This window comes from Lepidochelys olivacea (genome assembly GCF_965140295.1).
Source record: "Lepidochelys olivacea isolate rLepOli2 genome assembly, chromosome: 2".
Lineage (NCBI taxonomy): Eukaryota > Metazoa > Chordata > Testudines > Cheloniidae > Lepidochelys > Lepidochelys olivacea.
Genome location: NC_140412.1, coordinates 250,562,382 through 250,587,094, shown reverse-complemented (window position 1 = coordinate 250,587,094; position 24,713 = coordinate 250,562,382). Strand labels below are relative to the sequence as shown.

Below are 24,713 nucleotides of genomic sequence, written 5' to 3'. Positions count from 1 at the left end.
ATCTAACAAAATATATAGGCAATAGAATCAAAGAGTTTCATCTGTCATCTTAACGTGCCAAACAGCTTGGTTATTTTTCCTGCTGGTCACTATATCTTACTAATAACCTAGGATATATTTAAACATTGGATTCATGCTTCACCTGGGTTTATTTCTTTCTGTTTATTGCCTGCTAAAAATGCATCATGTTGCAGAATGCTGTTAACTTTCAAATGTTTCATTAATCCAAGTCACAGTTTAAAAGATATTGAGGAAACATCAATCAATCAATAATATCTGTTATGTCAACCTATTCTTTGTGGGAAAAGTTTTTACCAGATATTTGTTTCATTTATCCTTCACATTCTGTCCATTTAGCTCCAAATCAGACACCTTCTAGGCACATCGCTCACTTTCTATGAAGCTCTTCTCTGGCACAAAATATATTGATTACTTAAGTGAAGGACTAAATTCTGAAAATAATGCTGAAAATAGGAACTGACTAAACTGACTACCAAATTATAGCAGGTGAATATCAGAGTTAGACTCACAAAAAACTCCACACTGACAGTCTAATCCAAAACTCACTGAAGTCAATGAGAGTCTTTCCACTGACTTCAGTGGTCTTTGGATCCTGCACAGAGGCTCCAACCCTTGAAGTACAGGTATAATTATTATTTACGAACATGAGTAGTCTTACTGACGTCAGGGGACTAGTCACATAAGTAGAGTTATGCACACCTGGATCAGGATCCTCAGCATAGCACCAATGGAGCTATGTTGACTTACACTGGCCAAAGATCTGGCCTGTTTGCAGGATCAGATCCTCATAGCCATAAACCAATTAAAGCTGCGGGTACTCAGTAGTTCTCAGAATTGGCAGCGCTTTAAGGCTCAGGCCTTTACTTATGTGCATAAAGTTACTCATGTTCTGAAATCTTTGCAGAATGGGACATTTGTTGTGAACCGTCAAAGAATAGAAAACACCAGAAATTGAAAATGAATCAAATAGTTAATCTACTTCAGTGTTGCTAATCTGTGGTTAATTATTCTTAATACCAAGAGTAATATAAACACAAGAAACAAACATCTGTCCAGACCTATGAGCATTTTCCACTAGCAAAATTACTGAACTGTAAAAGAAAAAAAATCCCTTTATGTACATAAAATTAGCACCAAAATTAGTATTCACCTGCAGTTCATACAAGGTTCTTAGCAGATAGCATCATTTTAATTAATAAATGATAAAATGCTTAGTAGAGTTTTTGCTTCAAATCACCATAATGGAACAGAGATATTTTATTTATATTTCAAATTAAATAAAAAAATGGACTGAAAATAATCAAGTCATTCACAGATAGGTTCACCTTTACATCTAAAGACACTTTACCCCAAATTTAGATTTTAATTGATCTAGATGAGATTGTACTCCATTGAAACCAGGGGGATAATAAGACACTTAAATTGCCTTGCTCATCTTTGGGGATTTTGTACCTCAGATACAACAAAGCTAGAAACTGCATTTCTTAATGGCTGCTGAGCTTTACACATAAGTTTGGTGCTTTATTCTCTGTGGGGTATGGCACTATGTGTGCAGCAGATTGTACTTTGACAGATGCAGCTGTATCATAAAGAGGCCCTTAGCATTATTAGCACTGGTAGCTTATATACATCCATGAGCTCTAGGATTTCATAAAAGAACAAATTAAAATGCTTTTGAGAGTAAAAAATGCCCCCAAGTCACTTACCTCCCCAACGCCAGTCTGCAGAATCTTCAGTCCGGTAGCTTTTTCAAGCTTGTATTTGTTGACATCTGTTAGGAAAATTAAGATACAGAGAGTTAAGGGAAAGCTGGGATTTTGATGAGTCTGCAGCATTCACTATATAAACAAGCTTTTTTCCCCCCTTGCCAACAAATTCAATACAATTCCTGTTTATCTTATCTATGGTATATATTTCAGTCATAGCAACACTACTATTGAGCCTGTGTCATTAATCTTTCATTATTATCTAAAAGAGCACAAGCAAAACTAGATGTGTTTACTTCAATATACTACACCTCCTTTAGTTTAAGAGTGATGGAAGGGGACAATATAAATAAATTATACCCAACTCTACAATGGGGATGGAATAAAATTAAACTGAACCAGGACCAGTCAAATCTTTGGAATCCACTTACCCCAGAAAAGACATTCAAGGATGTCACATGAGGCGGAGTCAATCTCCTCTTTTTGAACAGACTTTCTTCTAATACAGCCCCTCTGCCCCAGACAGACTTTTTCCCCTAGTTCAGCCCCAATCCTTATGATAAACTCTTGACTTCCCTTTCCTGTCACATCAGAAGGCCCTAGTCTTCTCCTCTTTAAGCCCCTTCCTGGTCCCAACACCTCCCGTAACTGTGAGCAATCTTTTATTATTACAATATTTATATCCCACAGGTATGAATAACTTTATAACAAATTACCCCTGCCTTGCGGATAAGGTAACTAACTAAACTGTCCCACAATCTATGAAACCCCCTTTTAAATAAACTCAGCCAGTATTTAATTGAGATTTTCCCATTTAACTCTTTCCACACAGCAGGCATTGAAAATAAACAAACGAAAAAATCACGCACAAAACCAAATAAGTCACTGAAGCGAATCAAAGTCTGTCTGAATATAGTAAACCCAGATAGACATAATGACATAGTGCCTAAAACGGTCACCCCTTTCAGAAAAGAACATTTTAAGTGCTGTAGTTACAAAGTACTGCATTTCACATTACAGCAGACAATTTTCATGGGCAATGTTTAGTGACTTTATTTGTTCAGGGCCAGATCCAAAGTGCAAGTTAAATGAGACTCCCACTGATTTCAGTGGGCTTGAATCAGGCCTTTAGAGCTCATCTTCATTTCCTGTTTCGTGTGGCTGGGAGGAAGGGGGGGAGAGGGAATGCGGTGAGCTCAGGGGAGGAGGAGGGGCCGGGGCGGGGATTTGGAGAAGGTGTCCAAAGGGGCAGGGTGGGGGCAGAGTTGGGGTGGGGACTTTGGGGAAGGGGTTGGAATGGGGGCGGGGCCGGGGGCAGGAGCAAATACCCCCCCCCATGGAATGTCCTCTTTTTTGAATGTTCAAATACGGTAACCCTAGCTTTAGCCACATTAACTAATGTGCTTACCCTCACCATGCCAGAGGGAGTTAGTTTAGTAAATATTGTTATCTCCACTTTCCCCAGAGGGAAACTTGAGGCAGAGACAGGCAGGGACTTGCCCACCGCTGTGCAGAGGATCAGTGCTTGAGCCAGGTTTAGGATTTTAGACTTCTTAAGCCTGATTTTCAAATTGCAGGCCTGCGCACATTGATATGCTTGCCACTAAGTATTTGCATATGCACATGGACAGGTAAGTGGCCACCTAGCATGTGTTTGCCCACATACTTGACACATGCACATTAGCAATGCAGTTTCACATTTGGGTGGGGAACTGCTTGAGGGCAATGGTAGTTTGAGCTTTTGAGTTGCTGGGTTTGTCGGTAGTGAGTTATATTGAACTGAACTGCTGCATAGTAGTTACATTTGGGTATTAATTTTCTTGTATCCTTGAGTTATTTCAAGGGTGCCTACAGTGTATTGTATAAATCTAAATAAATCACTTAATCAGTCATTGTAATCAACCTCCAATTTCCAGCCTTGTGCTCGTTCTCCTGCACTATGCTGCCTCCCACCTACACATTCATTTATAGCATGCATATTCAAAGCATTTTTATGCCAAATACAATAATTGAGAAGAAGCTCTATAAAAATAGAAAACTCCACAGAGTTGAGTCAGACAAACATAACGTCCAGCAGAATGCTTTGTAGTTCACTGGTTGTACGTGTTAAATAAGATGACACAGTATAGCAGAAACCAAGTAAATGCAGTACAGGTGAAAAAAAGCAACAAACAAAATCTCATATGGTTCTGTATGGCCTTTACAGTTAATAGGAAAATGTTGGGCCTGCTGTATTTTTCACAATGTATTTGGCCAGGAGGTAATTTAGTGATTTTTCTTATCTTCGTCCATAGCCTCGCTATCACTGAAGTTATTTTACTTTCAATAAAGCATACTTAAAAACCACCTTTACAGCATAATTGCCAGTTGATATAGGCCAAAACACAAAGAACAGCTCTTATGTTATTGCCATTCAACTCAATAAACCCCTGCCAAAATTGAAACCTCCTAGAGTTGCCAGGTGTCCGGTTTTCAACTGGAACACACAGTCGAAAAGGGACCCTCCCCATTCTGGTGAAAATGAGCAAGCGAGTGAGGGTGAGTAAACGGTGGAGAGAGGGAGCAGGGCCTTGGAGAAGTGGGAGGGGCAAGGGTGTTCAGTTTTGTTCAGTTAGAAAGTTGGCAACCCTTGAAAGGCCTGATTAAATCCCATCTTGAAAGTGGCCAAACTCAGGCTTTGGCAGAATGCAGGAGAGGGCCCTCAGCAGAACCTCCTGATGTTCAGTTCTCAACATGTATAGGAGGAGTTTTCCAGCTGACTTTAAATCCTACAATGGGGCACAAAAGGAGAGGTGGTCTTGGAAATAGAGGGGCCTCAGTGTGTTATAGATAATCTATAACATCTTGATTTGAACTCAGAAGTGAACAGGAAGCTAGCACAAAGATTAGACACTAGGTATTATATGCTCAGTATGCATGAACCCACCTCAGCAGTGGGTTTTCCAATGGCTAAAAATCAAGGTGCTCTTTAAGTTTAATTTTCCTGTATCTAAATTTTTAGACATACAATTTTCTATTTCTTAGGAGTTCAGCAACCAAATGTCCAAAAAAAAAAAAATCCCTTGGAATTGTGAATGTAAACTGCAGTTGTCCATGCCATCAGGTAGAAAGACACCTAAATCCTCATCCTGCAGCCCTTGTGCACCCATGAAAGTTCATCAGAATTTGGGGTACACAAAGAATTCAGAATCAAGCCCTTAAAACAATCTGAATTCAGAAGAACTTTTGAATGACCAAAACCTCAGGTTTATGAGAATTCACACTACAATTAAGAAATTCATACCACAGTTAACCTAAGAAAACAGTGAATTTACCTTTTACACACACACACACACACACACACACACACACACGTAAAAAGGTTCAGTTATAGTTGGTGTTTAATGTATAACTGTATAACAATATAATGTTCAGTTATAGTTGGTGTTTATTAAGACATTTTGAACATGAAAAGTATTGTATAGGTTCTAAGCATATTACAATGTTTACAAAGTTGTTCTTGTTTTATTATTTATACTCCTCAATAACATTTTTAAAAATTCAGGCCAAAATTTTCAGATATAAGCACCTAAAGTTTGGCGCCATATTTAGGCACCTAAATAAAAGTGACTTGATTTTCAGAGCTGTTGACAAATTCCACTAAAGTCAGTGGCAGCTGCTGAGCTCGCAGCCCCACTGAAGAAATCCGACCACTTATTTAAATGCCAAAATATGTATTTGGGTACCTAATTTTAGGTATCCAAGTTTGAAAATGTTGGCCCTTAGATGTGTAAATGGTTAACCAAAATTTTTAAATACAAAGGACAGGGCATCCAAAAACAGGAATGGAAAACTGAGCCCAGATATTTAGAAGCACAATGAGAATCCTTTGAAAATCAGACACTTGACATTTTAGAAGCACTAAATGACATCTATAATCAGCACCATCTAGCTTTTCTTTTATTTCCATGTTATATACATATTGGTAGATATTTATTTTGCAATTTTTTTTTAAAAAAAGAAAGAAATAGCTACAAGCAACACCCTATACTCCACATTCTAACAAAGTTATTTTTATGGCCAATTTTTAAACTCCTGAAATTGTAACAGAAGTGTGACACACTCATCAGTAGAGAGGCACTAGTGCAAACTGCTATAAAAATGTCAGTGAGCAACCTATAAATCCCCTTTTTAATCTTCTACTGAAACAAAAAAGGGTTTCCAACCACACAAAAAAGAAGTCCTTTAAAATTAAATTCACTAGATGAAGGATATGCAAATTACCTGAAGAAGCGGAACCCTATAATGTTCTTAAAATTCTGCAATAGCCTATTTAATTAGTATTTAAATTTATCAGAATAATTCTTTGCACTTGACAATTTATGCAGTATTCCATATAATTAAGTACGTAGCTACAGTGGAATAATTTTGCCTACTCTCTGTATACTGGTTATTTTAACCTGAAAAAAATCTGTGGAAGTCTCTTCTGTGATCTAAATTACAATGTGGACAACTTAATGGCTTTGCTCTATTAGAGAGCATGATGAGAGTGTTACTGAGTGTTTAAAGGTAGAGGTTGTCACTGTTTCTAGGCCTTGGTAACCTGAAGGGAGGTCTGATGCATTCTGAGCAGCATCATTTATTCCCTTTAGCATAGGTCATCTTTCACTGATATAGTCAGGAATTCTTCAGTGGCAAACATATTTTATAGTTTATCATAGGCAGGGCCAGCCTTACATTCTATGGAGCTATATGAGACATAAGCTATGTGATGCTTCACATAGGTCTCTGTAATTTGCATAGCACGTTTGTGAGGGGGAGGGGTTGGGAGGCAGGTGGTTCAGGTATACTTACTATATAGCACATACAGTGAGTCTTAACAAGTAACGTGTAACCTACATGCCCAAAGCACTTCCTGGTTCTCCCACTGTGCCCCTCCCCTGGGAAGGGAATTTTTGCGAGGGAAGCAGATCCATAGGGATTTCCTCATCATACTGCATCATTCCGTTGAGTGGGCCACCATTTGTCCCTGTCCAAGGAAAACAACATTGCTAAATCTGACAGGGGATCTGTGGGAGCTGAAGGCCACCTACAGAGATCCTGTGCCCCTGAAGTGACTTTGGCATCCAGCACATCCTCCCCAGCAGCACCTTGGCAACACAGTTTCAGTGGCACCACAGTGTAGGAACCCCACTAGGGTGACTAGATGTCCCAATTTTATAGGGACAGTCCCAATTTTTGATATTTTTCTTACATAGGCTCCTATTACCCCCACCCCCATCCCGATTTTTCACACTTGCTGTCTGGTCACCCTAAACCCAACCCACCTGCAGCGTCTCCTTGGGAAGGAGAAAGGGAAGGAAGGAAGGAAGGAGGATCCACTGGAAGGGATACAGCCTAAGACTGCTTTCACTTTCTGGGAGACATTCACTGGGTGCTAGGGAAGAAAACGTGCACTCATCTGAGCCAGCCCCACCTCTTTCTGCCCCATCTCCACTCCCTTCCCTGAATGCCCAGCACGGACCCAGGCTGTGTGGAAAGCCCTTCACAGGGCCTGGGACTGTGGAGGACAATGTTGTTTGAGCACACAAGCCTCCTTTCCAAGCATGTGTGGAGAACCCCTCCATCTACATATCACAACCTGGCCTCATGAAATGATAACCTGAGAACGTATTTATTTTCATTTTGCCAGACGAGTCCAAGCTGGTGGCTGTAGTGTTGCTTAGCCAGTCCCCCTGCCCCCAACAGTGTTTCAATATAAACAGTGTTTCCAGAAAAAATCATATTACAATATTTGGACACCTCCCCACCTGTCAAAAAGAATTAAAAGATTCCCAGAGGTAGCCTGCTTTAGCACAGGAGATTTATTTACTAAGACTGCAGTGGCATTCACACCATTTAGTCTAGAAGAAAAAAAAGGGACAGAGGAAAAAAATCCTTGACATTTCAGCACCCTCTGGGCCTTTACTTCCCAGAAGAAGCTGAAATGTTAGGGGGTTTATTTCTCTCTCTCTTTCCTCTGCTGGACTAAATAATATTTGGCATTTATATGGTACAGTTCATTTCATCTGAGGATCTGAAAGTGCTTTACAAATATTAAGCAATCCTCACAACATCCCTGTGGTACATGTTGTCTGGCTAAACCTTGTTTGCCTTGTAAAAGCCAGTAATCCTGTGACTGAAATCAATGGGACTATTCAAGTGAGTAAAACAGAAGAATTCAGTTCATTATTCTGACTGTACAGATGGGTAAACCGAGGCACATAGAGGTTTCAGGGTCTGATCCAAATCCCATTAAGTACACAGACTCCTTTTGACTTCAGTGAATTTTGGATCAGGCCCTTAGACACCACAATAAAGAACTGATACATAGAATGATACATACACAGTTATAGCTAGGTGTTCTCACAGGTGTCTGTACAGATTGCTAATTTGCTTGTGTGTTCAATTCAAGGTTGGATTTACTCTGCTTTGTTTAAGATCTATATATGGTACCTACCAGAGCACCTTCTGCCAACCGACTATTCCAATACCTTCTATGTTCTGAGGCCTTTTCCCCTAAAACTGAACATTTCCCTAAATGAGGGCATTCTCAGGAATTCATTCCCTGTTGCGATTTGACATAGCCGAAATTTGTTGTCATTCAGCACTAGGTGCTATTTTCTCTGGCTTTTGCCTGGGTGGGTGACCCTGGTGGAGCAGTATTTCACCTTTTTGGCGGGCCAGGGATTTTTTCATCTATTTATTTATTTTCAATATAGTCTCTGATTTTGTGAGACCATTAACAAACCCCAAATCTTCCTTAAGACAGAAATCAAGTTATGTATGAAGTGTGATGAATAGATTCTAAGGACAGAAGGGACCATTATAATCTTATTATAATCTGACTTCCTAAATTACACAGGCCATAGAATTTCACTGAGTGGTTCCTGCATCAAGCCTATAACTTGTGAATGAAGTAGAGCTTTGAGAAATCAGCTATCATAGGAAGGACTTAAATATTTTGATGACTTTTTCTTTGAAAAAAAGTCAATTTACAGTTAAGGAACAGATTTAGCCCAATGAGAGGAAAAATATCTCTCTGGAGTATCTACTCACTGACAGAGTTAGAGCCTTTAGGGTTCACATTTTGAAGTTTTTCTCTACAGCCATGAGGGGTAGAGACATACTTTTAATAAAAACAAAAGCTGATTTTCATGTGATTCATAGATTCATACAGTTTAAGGCCAGAAAGGTCCATTATGTCATCTAGTATACCTCCTGTAAATCACGGACTATTAAATTTCACTCCTGTGGTAAGCTTGTGTTTGACTAAAGCATAACTTGTTTTTGGCTAAAGCATATGTCAAAAATATAACGGGAAGGGTAACCACCTTTCTGTATAAAGAACTATAAAATCCCTCCTGGCCAGAGGCAAAACCCTTTCACCTGTAAAGGGTTAAGAAGCTAGCATAACCTTGCTGGCACCTTACCAAAATGACCAATGAGGAGACAATTTACTTTCAAAGCTGGATGGGAGTGGGGGGCGGGGGGGAAACAAAGGGTCTGTCTGTGTGTGTGATGTTTTTGCCGGGAACAGAAAAGGAAGGGAGTCTTGGAACTTAGTAAGCAATCTAGCTAGATATGGGTTAGATTTCTGTTTTGTTTAAATGGCTGCCAAAATAGCTGTGCTGAATGGGATGCATATTTCTGTTTTTGTGTCTTTTTGTAACTTAAGGTTTTGCCTAGAGGGATTCTCTATGTTTTGAATCTGATTACCCTGTAAGGTATTCACCATCCTGGTTACAGAGGTGATTCTTTTACTTTTTCTTTAATTAAAATTCTTCTTTTAAGAGCCTGATTGCTTTTTCATTGTTCTTAAGATCCAAGGGTTTGGGTCTGTGTTCACCTATGCCAATTGGTGCGGATTTTTATCAAGCCTTCCGCAGGAAAGGGGGTGTAGGGCTTGGGGGGATATTTTGGGGGGAAGACGTCTCCAAGTGAGCTCTTTCGTTGCTCTTTGCTTAACATGCTTGGTGGTGGCAGCATAAGGTCCAAGGACAAAAGGTAAAAGTTTGTACTTTGGGGAAGTTTTAACCTAAGCTGGTAAGAATAAGCTTAGGGGGTCTTTCATGCAGGTCCGCACATCTGTACCCTAGAGTTCAGAGTGGGGAAGGAACCTTGACAGCATATCTTCGAGAAAGGTGGACTTCCTGGAGTTGGGGCTTAAAAACACCAAATATTGTGAGACTGTAGTTGTTTCCAGCTCCGAAACAGTCATTTTTAGATACCAAAAAGCTATTTTAGAGGGGTTTAAGATTTCCTTTGAATCCTGTATGCTTAGCCTAATGTTATCTAAAGTATCTGGCTTTACATGCAAAACCATATGAAAATATTTTCAGTAAATTATTCTAAATCTCTAAAACATTCCTCTGTGATATATGCAGTAGATACATAATACGGAGTGTGATTTAGCCTACAGGCTTTACTGAGACTCATTGTGGATTTCATCACTCATCAGTAAGTACCAAACCCAAACTCATGCTGACAAAATCTTTATTCAACAGCGCAGCACCACCTTTTTCATACATGATATATAACACACAGATATAAATGCACACAGGTGTGCATGAGCCCGTACACAGAGTGTGTCTAGTATAATATAAACTGGCTCAATACTACATATAGCCCAATGATTTATGCAGTACTTCCATCAACTTAAAAAGGGAATCAATCTTGGAAACATACCCTTGGAGCACAGAAAGTGAAAATATGACATTATTCTATTAAGGGTTTGTTGGGTGAAGCCTTGCACCCTTTATCCCTTACTCTAATTCTTATTTGAAAAATACTACAAGCAAGTGGCATTTCCAGCAAGCACCATACAAAATACATACATTCAAGATAAAGTCCAAACGTACACCTCTGCTGGGGTTTGGCTTCATTAGTAATTTAGATATAACACTAATGAAACAAATGCAGGCAAAGCTTTCTTTTCAAGTGTGGCTGTTCCTCTTCTGTCCCAGCCTCTATTTCTCTTTGCCTCAGAGAATGAGAGGCTTCTCTTATGTCATCTCTGGAGCTAATAAGATGCACCTGCCACTGTTACTCAGTAATAATTATCTTGCATCTTCATGCAGAGTTCAAATACGAGTCATTAGGGTGACCCAGAGGAATTCTTCATAGAGATACACATACTTTTGAGTTTACCATCTCTTACAAACACAGGAGGCCTAGTCCATATTCATAAACCTATTTTTAACGATACTGCATATTTTATCCCCCTTCCTTGCCACAAACCTGTTTGAATTAAGGCTTAAATTCTAAGTAGCAGCTTTGTGAGTTGTACCTGGTCATTGCCAGGGTAATCTCAGGCACAGATGCTCCTTGCTTTATTGCTGTTCCAATCTCCAAACTCCAGGATGCAAATGAATAAATAAACAAATAAATAAAAGTCACAACATGAACGTCCTCTGTGTTCCAGCTTCAAATGAAAAACTGACTCAAACGGTCAGGCACAAAACTGAAATGCTTCCTCATCCCAAAACCTAAACATCGATTTTTCAAAGATGAGTCTACAGGTTACAAGCAAAAGCTGTTTTAACTCTTTGTTTTCCATCATAATTGGGTGAATAAGTGAGATCTTATTATATTGTCTCTTGTGTAATGTCTGGCTAACTAGCAGGCAGACCTGAAATGGAAATGGTTGCATGGAAGTTAAGCCATGTGGTAATACTAGTGATAGCCTGGTAAATGTTATGCCCAATCCACTTTTCTAGTCATTTTTCATATGATTTTAATTAGATATTGTTTCAGTCTCACTTGCATTAAATTAATTTTTATATCAATGTTTCAGCATCCAATATGTTTGAGTGATTTTTTCCCACCACTCCTTGTTGCCTTGAGAAATTTAAAATATAGCTTGGATCTTCAGCAATTTTCAATATACACATGCTGTAAAACCTACTCTAGCCAATCAAACTGACAGGAGAAAGGTGAAGTTTAGGCCACTCTTGCTGCTCTTAATACAACCTGTACCTTGGCTTCTCATAGTCCTCAATACAAGACATACTACAGCCCAGGCTTCAAGTCTACAATAAAGGAATTTTCCACTAGTTTCACTAAGCATCTAATTAAGATTAGTTACATGACCACAACCCCCTCCCGCTGTGAGGCCAATGGTAGTAGTGCACAGGTATCTATAAAACCAGAATTTGACTGTATTTGAGTAGCTGGAAACAGCTCCCATATATATTTTAAATCAACTATATAAAGAAAAAAATTCTTCTCCCCACCCCAAATACGGAATTTTCCCCCCAGATTCCCCTGGTTTAAGGTGCAGGACAGATACTATTCAGTTCTTGACCAGAAAAATTCTGATATCTCAGGAACCTACACAGCTCTCTTTACATTGTTAACAACTATAATCTTAGGTACGTAACTGCATGTATTTGCTTATTTATTTAATTCCTTTCATTTAAAAATAACTGCTTTAACTATCCCTTTGAAATACAAATATGCTGCTGTTTTTAAAAAGGTATTTTAGATTAGAGGAGTTTTAAATGTATTAACTATAATTTTTAACTCCCGCTGAATCCTGTTCAGTTGGATTCCATGGTGATGAATGCAGCTGGCTTAAAAGGTAGATGGACACAAAAATGGTCCAGTCTTCTTAAAAAAACCTCTAAACATTGCTAAAATAGATTTTATATAAAATATCCATGGCACATATAGAATATAGGATGGTTTTGTGTGAAGATTTTATAGGCACTTGTTTGGGATGACCTGAATAAGTCACCATGACTTTACCACTCATGTGTAATGCCAAGTTCATTCTGTCTGACCTCTCTGACACCAAAACATCATGTATTCTCTACTTACACAGAGATATATTAAAAGATTCTGTAGTTCAGGTTATGTGAGTGTTTACATTCTAACCCTCTGTTTTCAATTGCTAATAACTTGCAGACAATGTCACTAATCAGGGGTAAATTTTCCAGGCATTGTCTCTGTCTGAGCAGGGTTATAATTTTTAAAGTGTGAGCAAAACTAATTAATTTGTTTTGGAAAAAAGGAGAGTAAACCAACCAACCAACAGATTTTCCCCATTATAAACATTTTCTTCCAATATCCTTTGAACACGCCAGCAGCAAAAGACTGGGAGTACAAAGCTAAAAATCGGTAAATATCCCTCTCTAGGAAAACCGGTTAAGTGGTCCTGTGAAAATTGGTTTTGATTTGGCTGAGTTATGAGAATTTGAAAATTGCACTTAAAGAATGTATAGAAGATTTTTAACAATCATAATTATATTTTTAATACCAGTCATGCATGTTCTGAGCAAAGGTAGAGAGCAGTGTGCATGCATGTTTGGCTATTTAACTGCTTACTCAAATATTTATTCAATATTTGAAGTCAATGAGAATGTCTTACAACATTTAGAGAATAAATGCAGATCTGTGTAGAAATTCTTGCCTCTTTGTGTGGAGGTCATTGCATGGAATAGTGGATTATATACTAAATTATGTATCTCTTTTCCTATCTTTTATCTTTAAAGAAAACCTACAAGAAATTCTATTGAAAAATTTTAAGGAAACATTAAAGTTGCACTGTTTAGAGCTCAGAAAGTCAAGAAAATGCCATGGGTAAAGCTATAGCCAGTTGATTCAGTACTGGCAGAAAATGGAAAAAAAGTTGAAGAAATGTCCGCCCCACCTCCAGTTCTCATCAAATTTCACTTTAATGAAAAAAAAATTAATCAGTTTCAATGCAGCATGCACATTTTAGTAATTATTTTGAGCCTGAAACTGGCAAAGAATACAGCAGCATGAGTTTTGGGGCTAACAGACAGTCTTCCTAACCAGTTGTTTCATGGGTTACTTCTTGGATCACAGATCAAATTTAAGATTTTAATTGTAATATCTAAAGACCTACCTATACTGAGTCCTAGGTAACTTCAACTTCTTGCATCCTGCATTCCATATTTACCTTTTAGATTAAGAGACAAGACTCTTGTTCCCAAGGGACTGAAAGGTAAAAGATGGTACCATCTCTGCCATTTCCAGCTATTCCGAGTGTTTGGAATACTCCATTCCCTGACCTAAAATGTACCAGGAAAACTGACATTCCATAAAATGAGCATAAGGTCACAGGGGTTTTTGTTTTTTTGTTTTAAGTTTTGGCATAGCATTATAATATGCTTTAACTGTTTTCAATTTGTTTATTTTATCTATAGTTAAGATTTAAACAGATTGCTTTAACTTTGTATTTCTAGTGATTAAAATGCTAGTGACTAGGCATTTAGCAGTAATAACACCTAATCAGCCTGACAGAGTTTATCATATATTCTAGAGCAGCTTATCTGTTTTTTGTTTCCAGTTGAATGTTCTCTGTTCATATATATTTCATTTCAATTCCTCATTATCTCTACTGAATCACCTTTTTTGTGATTTTTTTTCCTCATTCAGGGGATAAAAAAATGGTCTTCTGATTAAGGCATAAGCTTGTAAATCAGAAGGCCTGTGTTCTATTCCCGGATCTGTCAAAGACATTGTGTATGACCTTGGGAAAATCACAATCTCTTATTGCCTCATCTTGAAAATGGGAACAATAATATTTACCTGCGTAATGTTTATTCCTGTGTTCTGCATTAGAAACTTCTAGAAACCAGCCAGAGGAATCACAGAATAGAATAATAGAAAATTAGTGTTGGAAGAGACCTCAGGAGGTCATCTAGTCCAATCCCCTGCTCAAAGCAGGACCAACACCAACTAAATCACCCCAGCCAGGGCTTTGTCAAGCCGGGCCTTAAAAACCTCTAAGGATGGAGATTCCACCACCTTGCAAGGTAACTCATTCCAGTGCTTCACCACCCTCCTGGTGAAATAGTTTTTCCTAATATTCAACCTAGACCTCCCCCACTGCAACTTGAGACCATTGATCCTTGTTCTCTCATCTGCCACCACTGAGAACAGCCAAGCTCCATCCTCTTTGGCACCCTCCTTCAGGTAGTTGAAGGCTGCTATCAAATCCCCCCTCATTCTTCTCTTCTTCAGACTAAACAAGCCCAGTTCCCTCAGCCTCTCCCCATACGTCACATGCCCCAGCCCCCTGATCATTTTTGTTGCCCTCCGCTGGACTCTCTCCAATTTGTCCACATCCTTTCTGTCATGGGGGGTGGGGAGGGGTGGGGAGGGAAGCATATAGCTTGCATGTTTGTGTTCATTCAGTAAACTGGTTATTTGGAATCTATTGGTCCCTGTGTGGTTTCTTCATATTGTTTTTGTATTGCAGAAAGCTAAAGACACAATAACATATCTCTCCGAAATGCTGTAAAGCTACCACCCAGGTTCTGCCATCCTTACTCACAGGAAGTGGTACCTTCCTCCTCTCAAGGATTCTCAACGTGGGTTAGTGTGCTACTTCAGGTAAATTGTGACAGAACTGGCTCTAAAATTGCAAAGTGCTTTGAGACCCTTGGATGGTGATAGTAGTAATATATATGCTGGTCTTCTCTTAATCACTTAATCTTCGTGTTTATTCTGCTCTATTTTCTAGTACTTGCTTGTTTGCACTGCTCTGAGACTTAGCATGTAAGAAGCTTAAAGGGTATGAGTTATTCTTATTGTTTTCTAAATCCTGACTTGAAATCTTTGGACATGTGAAGTGGCAGAAGTGTGAATTCAGGGTGGACTAATTCTCTACAAGCCCAGCCATTGTTATTTTTAGTAAATAAAAATCAACAAGTTGTCATTTTCTTCCAGTCATTTCCTCAACATCCAATCCCCACTGCCAATAAAACTCTGACCTCTAGGTTTATTTCTGTAATGATCCAAAACACATGTATAAGCCACCTGATTTGTTATTCATCTAAAAGTACGCTTAATGTCATCCTCATGGCACAACTGGAATCAGATTGAGTTGGGAAAACATTAGTAATATTTCAGCTGACTGGTTCACTAAATCATGAACAACACAGTTAATGCACAAGGGTCACCCACTAACAAAATCTATTTGCCATGCCCTCAGAACAAAATGAAAATACTTATTACTGACAATGACACCAGTAACAAGACTTGCAGTAAAGCCTTCTGGTGAAAGTGAACATGAGTTAGGCTAGCTTGCCCATTGTTTCCCATAGAAACTGAATATTTTTCATAATCCCCCTTTCATGAAGACTTGAGAGGCTAATTTGCTAAAGTAAAAAAGGACTGATTTCAAATCAACATTGAATGGAAAATGCATTTCAAAAAAGATCTACAAGATCCTGTTCTTCGATATTACCTTTGTTATCACATTGTATATAACACTATGTTTGTCCAGCTTTTGGGGTTATATAAAAGGTGGAAGGGCAAGTGTGTGTGTTAGGCCCTAGCAGCCAAAGCAATGTAAGGCTGGGAAATGGAATGGTGTGCATGAATATGGGGTGAGGGCATTTGGAAGGTGTGTAGTGGGGGTTAAAGCTCTACATGTGTGTAGACTGAGTGTATTATACATATTATGTGTGTGAAACTGGTGCGCAGTTTCACCAGCCAGGAAATGGACATAAAGCCCCAAGTCTCAGTCCTTTTAAAGCCCTTTCCTTAGGACTCATTTACCATCTGCCAAAGAATCTGCCAAAAACACTAAGCAAAAACAACAATCAAACCTCCAGAGGTTTTCCCCAACTTTAGCCAGCCAGAAGTTGAAGGCATAGTCTTCTCTCCCCAAAGCCATATCCCCCCTCCCCTTTGACCCAGCTTTCCCTACCTTTTCTATTCCACCCCAGTCAGCCATGTGACAAGCTGGGACCTGTTATCCCTTTATCAGCTGCAGTGTTTCATCGTGGCAGGAGGGGAAATAAGGCGGGTGGCAGGGAAGGAAGTGGATGCAGCTTACCTAGCCCTGCTAGAAGCAAAGGACAACCTCTCCCTCTTGCCTGGCTGGTGTAGTGAAAGCTCTCCTTCTGGTTTCAATCAATTTATTGGCATGAATTTTGGCTGACATCATTCCTCCTCAGTAGCAAAGCCAAGTGCATTCTGTAGGACATCCCAAATGACCAAAAAAATCTCCCAAAACTTGGCATCACAATAGTAAGAATTTATGCCACATATTTGAGAAACATTTTTTATGATAATGTATTAGGACTGTTATTTTCTGTTCCTTCAGCTGCAAAGCTAAACTGCCTTAGTATCACGAGTCTAACTATATTGATCTTAGAGGAAGAAAGTAGAGTATAACTGTTTCTTTGAAAAGTACCTAACGTAGCTTTTATCACACAAATTATTGTCGTATTTTAAAGGGGGCTATATCAGGGCTAGAAGCAAGTCTGACATCCCAAAGGGATGCTTGGAATCTCCCCTTTCTAGTAGAAATATTTCACTTCAAGTCACAAGATTAGAACTGGTCGGAAAATGTTTGTCAAAACAGTTTTCTGCCAGAAAAATGCCATAAAACCATTTTTTCCATGAAATTATGTGTATTTTGAAGAAATTTCATTTAAAAAAAATCAGAAAAAATTCATAAATGCTGAAATGTCCTGTTTCATCATTTTCAGAATGAAAAGTTTTGACTTTCTATTTTGAAGTGACTTTTTATTTCAAAATTTACTTTTATATTAAAAACAACATTTTAAAAGGACCAAAATCCAAATGAAACATTTTGAATTTATCAAAATAACATGTTTCAATTGATCCCAAATAATTTTTTGGGGAGAAAGGGATTTTTTTTTCCACAAAAATGTTTAAAATTTTGTCTATTTCTCCTGATTCGGGTAGACACTTTTCTTTTTATTGTGAATTTTTGCACAGGATGCAAATGGCCAACTCTACCCAAGATATGAGAGCTTACACCTGTCATTGGTCCAGAGTTGAAAACTGTTGTTCTGCATTTCAGATCTCTATGTTTGGGGCAGAAATTCTACATCAGAGGGGAGAAGGAGGAAATACTTCTCTGGAAGGCTGCTTTTTATAAAGTGTCTGAAATTGCAAAGAGGTTCGTACTATTATAATGAGTCCTGGGAAATAGGGCTCAATGGATGGAGTGCAAGTGAGGTGGTCAAAAGTGTATGGTTTATGCTATTTAGCACACATAAATAACCACCACATACAGTATATGATAGATGAAATTGACACATCCATCCTCCACACACATATGCACTGTGAAAGTGTCAGCAGTTACCACACATTAGTATCTGCAAAAACAGAGGGGCCAATTGCCTCCCCACGTGGGAAAGCTCATAGGAGAGGTTGAAAGGGGAATAAAGATCAATACTTTTTCCTTGATTTCCCTTCAGCCGTTCCAGCTTGCGCTCGCTTGTGTAGGAGGTTGCAGAGTATGCCCCAAAATCTTGTGGCACCTAGGGGATCAGTAAGGCTATGTCTACACTGCACATCAGTATTGGCTGCATGTAGGGTCTGTGTAGCTACAGTGAAAAGCAAGCTGTGCCTGCACTGTGGTGTGTAGCCACAGGTGTCAGTGAAAAGCTCTGGTGGGTCGATGGCGATGCGGAAAGGCTTCAGCAGCTGCCCACCATTGGAGACTTTCCCCACTGCCTCCCCTGCTATCAGAGCCTTTCCCTGCTGTAGGGACAGTATGCTGCTTAAAATAGCAGAACAGTTCGGGAGGCGTTGCTTGGGCTGTAGAAAGCCTTGTGGAGTATATACCTGGGGACACAGCCACAGGGGTCAGGCGCACCTTTATTCTACTTGCGTAAGCAGTGCCTCACCACCTACACTGCTATTTATACCCATGTTAGGGATGACTAGCCATGTTCTTCTATAAGAAGTGTGAAGTGTAGATGGACCTATTGAGACCAAGGCCCTCTGTGGGGAGAAGCTGTACGCCGGCAGCCTGCCACCACTCCCTGCCAGCATGGGTCTAACGCAGCTGTACTGCCAGAGCTTCCATAGCAGGTAGCTATGTGTGGGACCACACTTTAAGGGGTTCTCCCCCAACTGTGGAGAGGGGGCACAGAAAGATAATAGAGCTGAGTGTTTCCGTTGTAGGGAATCTGTGGGGGAATGGTTTGTGAATCTCATTATGTGCCCTTGAGGGGGAAAGGGGATGCTGCTACACAGGCATCGGGGACCCCTTTCCATTATCCAGTAGAAGGCAGATCCATGCGTGCTAGGATCCCAATATTTTACTGACACTGCCCCCCCCCATCAATCTATAAATAGAGCAGTGTCTATATTTTATAAACACACACATAGCATATCTGCACACACAAATCTTGTAAGATGGCTGCGGAGCAGAAATATAAACATGAATTAAGTATGAGGTATACATCTCTGCCATTAGGATGTATATTATTATCCCTTGACCCCTTCTTAATATTTCATTTTACCACAATTCTAAAATATTTATACCATACAGTATGTTAAATTATAGCAGTTAAGACCATAGTATGGTTCATTAATATTTCATCACAAATCTTTCATCATTTGAATTTCCCTGGTGTCATTCTGTTGCTTTGTTGTACACTGTGGGAATGGAGGACATTTTTAGTAGTTTTCCATTTTGTTTCTCTGAGTCTTAGCAGAACAGCTTGTTCTCTTTTGTAGGCTAATTTTTTTTTCCAATGGTTGAATTTTGATTTAGCAGCTGAGTCATGTAAAATATTCTTCGATTCCTTATGTATTTTTTGTTGTTGAGGGTAACTAAGCAGCAGAACAGATGAAATATATATGTAAATCCTTTACATGCATGGGTCGTGTAACTGTACAATGGCATTTCTGAAATGGTGGTTCACCCTTACCACTGACCCCCAGCTCAGAATCTTGCTAATAAGACTGGGTATCGTAACTACCCACAGATGAAGGACTGCTGTCCCCAGGAATAACATCTTCAAGACTCCAGTTAGCAAAGCATTTAAGCAAGTGCTTAAGTCGATTCTAATTCAGCAAAATACTTTGTCAGATAATGAAGCTGTCATGCTTACACAGGATCAGTGTTACACCCCCATCTTTGCAAAAATCTCTTGGAAGAACCCCTTTGATGTGCTGGACCCCAAGTGGTCCACTCCTCCTTCAGGGCAGGCCACATGGCCTCACCCCCTCTGGAGATTGAACCTCTGAGACTTCATCACACCATGAGCGGCATTTTCAAAACAGTAGGATTTATTAGTCAACCAGAGTGCAGCTCAGGAAGTCCTTATGTTAGAACAGAAAAATGCAGGGTAAAGCATTGAACCCTCTGGTCAGCTCAGTGCACCATCCAAGCTGTGGTGAACTCTATTTTCAGGTTCTCTGTTGCTCTCTCTTCCTTCCTTAGGCCATGTCTACACTGTCACTTTTGTCAGCAAAACGTATGTTGCTCGGGGCATGAAAAAACACCACCCAGAGCGACATATGCTTTGCTACCATAAGCGGAAGTGTGAACAGCGCTATGTCGTCAGGAGAGATTCTCCCACCAACATAGCTGCTGCCGTTTGTGGAAACAGTTTTATTATGTCGAAAGGAGAGCTTTCTCCTGTCGGCACAGAGCGGCTAAACTAGCGAGCCTACAGCAGCGCAGCTGCATCAGTACAGCTGTGCCGCTGTAAGCTCGCTAGTGTAGACATGGCTTTAGTCAGTTGCCAGGTGAGAGAGCAACAAGCTTCTTCCAAAAGCCAACCCTTAACCCCCCCAACTCATACATCCCAGTCCTTGGTTCTTGAGCTGGGGTCTCTGCTCAGCTTCCCGGCAGAGAGGCAGGGAAATCCTCCTCCCTCCAGGTCATTGGTTGATAGATGGCAATGTCCTGGTGAGTGGGCTTTCCACTGTCTTCTCAGATTTTCCATTGTTATGGGTCATCCTCAGTCATTCCTTTTTAATGACCCATTCAGTCTGCTGAGAAACCTAGGTGAGACACACACCCACGACTCTTAGCCCTTCCTGAGAGCAAACTTAGGCTGTGTCTACACTGCCACTTTCAGCGCTAAAACTTTTGTTGTTTTGTGACAAAAGTTTTAGCGCTGAAAAGCATCAGTATAAACAGCACTTTTTCACCGTGAGCACAGCTACCATTGCTCATTGGGGTGTTTTTTTTTATCGCTGGGAGAGCTCTCCCCTAGCAATAAAGCATGTCTACACTGCCCACGTCACAGTGCAGCCAGGCAGTAACGTGGGTAGTGTAGACATACCCTTAGTCCTTGTCTTCCCTACTGGGTAGTCATAGAAATTATAGGGGAAACAGGAACATATAGGATTTATAAAAAATATTACATTCCCACTTCACACAGAAGTGCTTTGTTGGACTGGTGAACCAGGCCCCAAAGGACTGTCGAGTAAAGCAGAGATGGATCTGAAACAGAACACTGGAACGTAGACAAATTCAGTTCAGGGTCTGAAATTTATGGGGTTTTTTTGGCCTTTCTTCAGTCATGCAGCACTTTTAGGAATAGCAGTGATGGCCAAGACTATGTCGTCACACAACAGGAAGTACAGCTGGTTGGTATTTCTAGGAGTGACATAAAAATGGTGATCCTTAAGTAGAGTGTGAATAAATAAATAAAGACATTTGTAGTCAAATACATACAAAAAAAGATAAAATTAAAAAAAATAATAGAAACAATAAGCAATGTGCCCGAACTCTGAAAACAACAGTTTTCAGTGAAATGGCACAAATTCATTTTATAAATGGTAATATTCTGTATGTATAGAAAATTAATCACAGAAGTACTAGCTCATTTGTTTCCAATGTCTCTTTTAGTATAAAAGGGTGCAGTTTCCAAAGAAGTGGTGAGACAATTACGGTAATTCACAAAAACAAAACAAATTCCTTTTCAATTTTTTATTTCAGAAGACGTTGTTAATTACCTCTAACAGTGGGTTAAGCCCATGGGCAGGGACTAAGGGAAAACAAAACTTCACCAGGTTCCTTTCTGAATTTTTCCCATATCATTCCATCTGTGGAAATGGAGTTTTACCTACACCAAAGAAAGAACTGTAGGAGTGCTACAAAACTCTAGGTTCCCTTTTCCCAGATGATCTTCCCCCAACTCTCACTCTCTCTACTGTGCAAATCCCATCCTCACGGACAGCTACTCATTGGTTGCTGGGAAGAATGTGATGACTATTATTTAAAGAGCACTGACAGAAAAAGTTTAATTGTTGTTTTGCTAAGCCCATTTACTGATTACAGCTGTGTAAAACCCAATACTTTGGCCTATCCTTGTTGCAGAGTACATACTGCATGAAGTGGTTTAATATGGTGGTAATCAGTAAACTGGATTGTGAATAAAAAGATGAAGATATTCTGATGTTGGCAGATAACAAGGCTGGTTCTGCTTTTGTGAATCACACAAAATTGTCATTTGTGAACAATTTGTAGCTTGTTCCAGGGTGGAATTTTGCCAAGTTCCATTGAAAAATAAACCCAAATAACCAAGGGGATATTCTGTGTCCTAGGTGTATTTCAAGTTGCTCGCTTTGTAGTGCGACAGCGATGCATTTCAGATTAAGCCAGGGGTTTGCCACCGTTACTAGTGAATGCAAAATCTTCCTCCCATTCTGGATGAAATCTTCAGTTTTCATCTTCATACTTCAGTTTGAAGATGTCATTGTCATCCACAAAATTAACTTAGGGTTAACACTTAAATTTAAAACTATTCAAATGTGACTTATGAACAGTAAACACCGCCTGTAGCGTGCAGCATACAGGGAGATCACAGCACATGAGGTCTGCACAGCACTACAGTGACGCAATTTCCGGTTATAATGAGCATGTGCAGCTGAAGCTGCAGCCTAGGAGCCACCTGCAGGGCTGAAACCCCAAGCAGCAGCGCTATTTCTCCTGTGGGGCTGAAGCCCTGAGTATCAGCACCCCCTTCCCAGCGGGGCTGAAGCAGTGAGCTCCAGCTCACCCCCATGCAGGGTGAAACCCTGAGCCTCCGCACCCCCCACCCCGCAGGGCTGAAATTGTGAGTGCCAGCTCATCCTTGGTGGGGCTGAAACCCCAAGCCTCGGCGCCCCAACCCCCGCAGCGCTGAAACTGCTATCGCCGGCTTGCCCCACTGCGGAGTGAAGCCCTGAGTCTTCCCCCAACAAAGGGCTGGAGCTGCAAGCGCTGGCCTGCCCCACTGCGGGGTGGAGCCACAAACACCAACTAGTCCCCCCCGCACAAGGTCACGAGCCGTATCTGACCCGTCAAAGAGTCGCGGTTTGGCCACACCTGATATATAATAAGGGTATGTCTACAATACAAGCTTAACATAGGTCGACTTACAGCCACTGCAGTAATACTGCTTTCGTTCACGTTCACACTGCCCTCCTTCTGTCAGTGGTGCATGTCCTCACCAGGAACACTTCCACTGACTTGAGAGGGGCCGTGTGGGGGGCTGAGAGCCTGGGCTGTCAGCTCCTTGCAGCTCCCCACCGAGCACCTGGCTGCCCCTTTGCTTTCGCCTCCCCGCTCTGTTCCAGGAACCCAGCTGCTCCCCAGGCTCTCACCTCTCTGCTGAGAGCGGGCGAGTCACCCAGGCTCTTGCCTCTCCACTCCGTGCTGGGAACCCAGCTGCCCCCTGGGCTCTCACCTCTTTCCTGGGAGTTGGCCAGCCATCCAGGCTCTCACCTCCCCACACCCTACCGGGAGTGGGCCAGCCGCCTGGCTTCCCTCAGGGAGCGGGAGGCCTGGGCAGCAGCCTAGCTGGGAGTGGGGAACCAGGAGTAGCCTTATGTCAACCTGTGTAGTGTAGACCAAGGCTAAGTTAAAGTATATTTCAAGATTGTACACGCATCTGAATAACATTGTAAGAACAGTTACGAATTAGGAAGAATCAAGGTCTATTAATAATTTTATAATTATTAAGTATTTACCATATTGCATCGATGACAGTACTGCATACATCTCATTCCGTCATATTGCAGAATTATTCCAGGTGAAATTTTACATCCACTTCACTTATTTTTTTTACAATTTAGTAATACCTTTGGCCTTATTTTTCACATTATTTCAGCAACAGCAGTGTTAAAGTTAAAGAAAGGGAACGGAAGAGAAAAGCACTCAGACTAACTAAATATGTTTTTTATGCACAGTTTGAACTCCAGTTGTTCAAAGTGAAGTGTTGCCTTTGGTGTGGAACATGAAGTACTTTGGATAGAAGAGCAGAGCAGCATCAAAGGAGGACCAATCATTTGATGCCACAAAATGCATGTATTGATTTCATACTTTGAAAGGCTTCCTTTACCTTGAATATTTAGCAAATTCAATGAAAGATTTTGCTGATGACCCCAATGCATTTAAATCTTGTCCTAATGAAAATGTAATCTTTGAGAGGGATACACAAGCAATTCTATCATTAAGTTGTTATCAGCAAATACTGTATAGATGTTCAGAAACAGATACTGTACAGAACAAGAGTCATTTGGACTGCAGAGGCAACAAACCCCACAAATATTAGGTGTAGTATACTATAATTCTCAGTAAAATATTATATACAACTTGTTTGCAGTCCTGGTTGCTATCATCAGACGGATATTTTCAGCCTTACAAAGCTATAGAGCAATTACATTCAGAACTGGATTTGGACTCTGGCTTTTTAATTTTTTTGAAGTTTACTTTTTGAATTTTCTTTCTTTTTTATTATTAAATTATTATAAAGCAGTGGTTTTTAAACCTTTTTTTCATTTGTAGACCCCTAACATTTTTGAATGGAGGTGTGGACCCCTTTGGAAATCTTAGACGTAGTCTGCGGATCCCCAAGGATCTGCGGACCACAGGTTGAAAACCACTATTATAAAGTATTTTAGACTTTCTAAAGGACCATGATGGTTATTTTCAAAGAAAATATGCTTTCCTGCCATTATCAGGATGCTGATCCCATTTTAAATCAGACTGTTAAATAATAATACATGTGACGATCAAAAAATAAACTAGAATAGTCTCCATGATATCAGATATCTGAAATTCACCCTCCAAATGACATCTGGACTAAACAACATTTGCTTACTGGACATGAGTTATTTGAAGCCATTAGAACGAGGGAGTGACAAGAAAAACTCTAATTAGTGCATTAAAAATGTTCCACCTTGTCTGAACCAAGACAAGTGGGAGAAAAAACCCTAAATGTA

At 40.1% G+C, this 24,713-nt stretch overlaps 1 protein-coding gene across 3 annotated transcripts in view; it reads right to left on the bottom strand.

Annotated features, from left to right (window-relative positions):
- PTPRN2 (protein tyrosine phosphatase receptor type N2) overlaps positions 1-24,713 on the bottom strand; it is a 1,058,681-nt gene that overhangs the window by 344,754 nt on the left and 689,214 nt on the right. For all 3 annotated transcript variants that reach the window (XM_084620378.1, XM_084620379.1, XM_084620380.1), the window contains one exon: positions 1,728-1,792. In XM_084620378.1, coding sequence (XP_084476504.1) covers positions 1,728-1,792 — 65 coding nt within the window. The remainder of the gene's footprint in view (positions 1-1,727; positions 1,793-24,713) is intronic.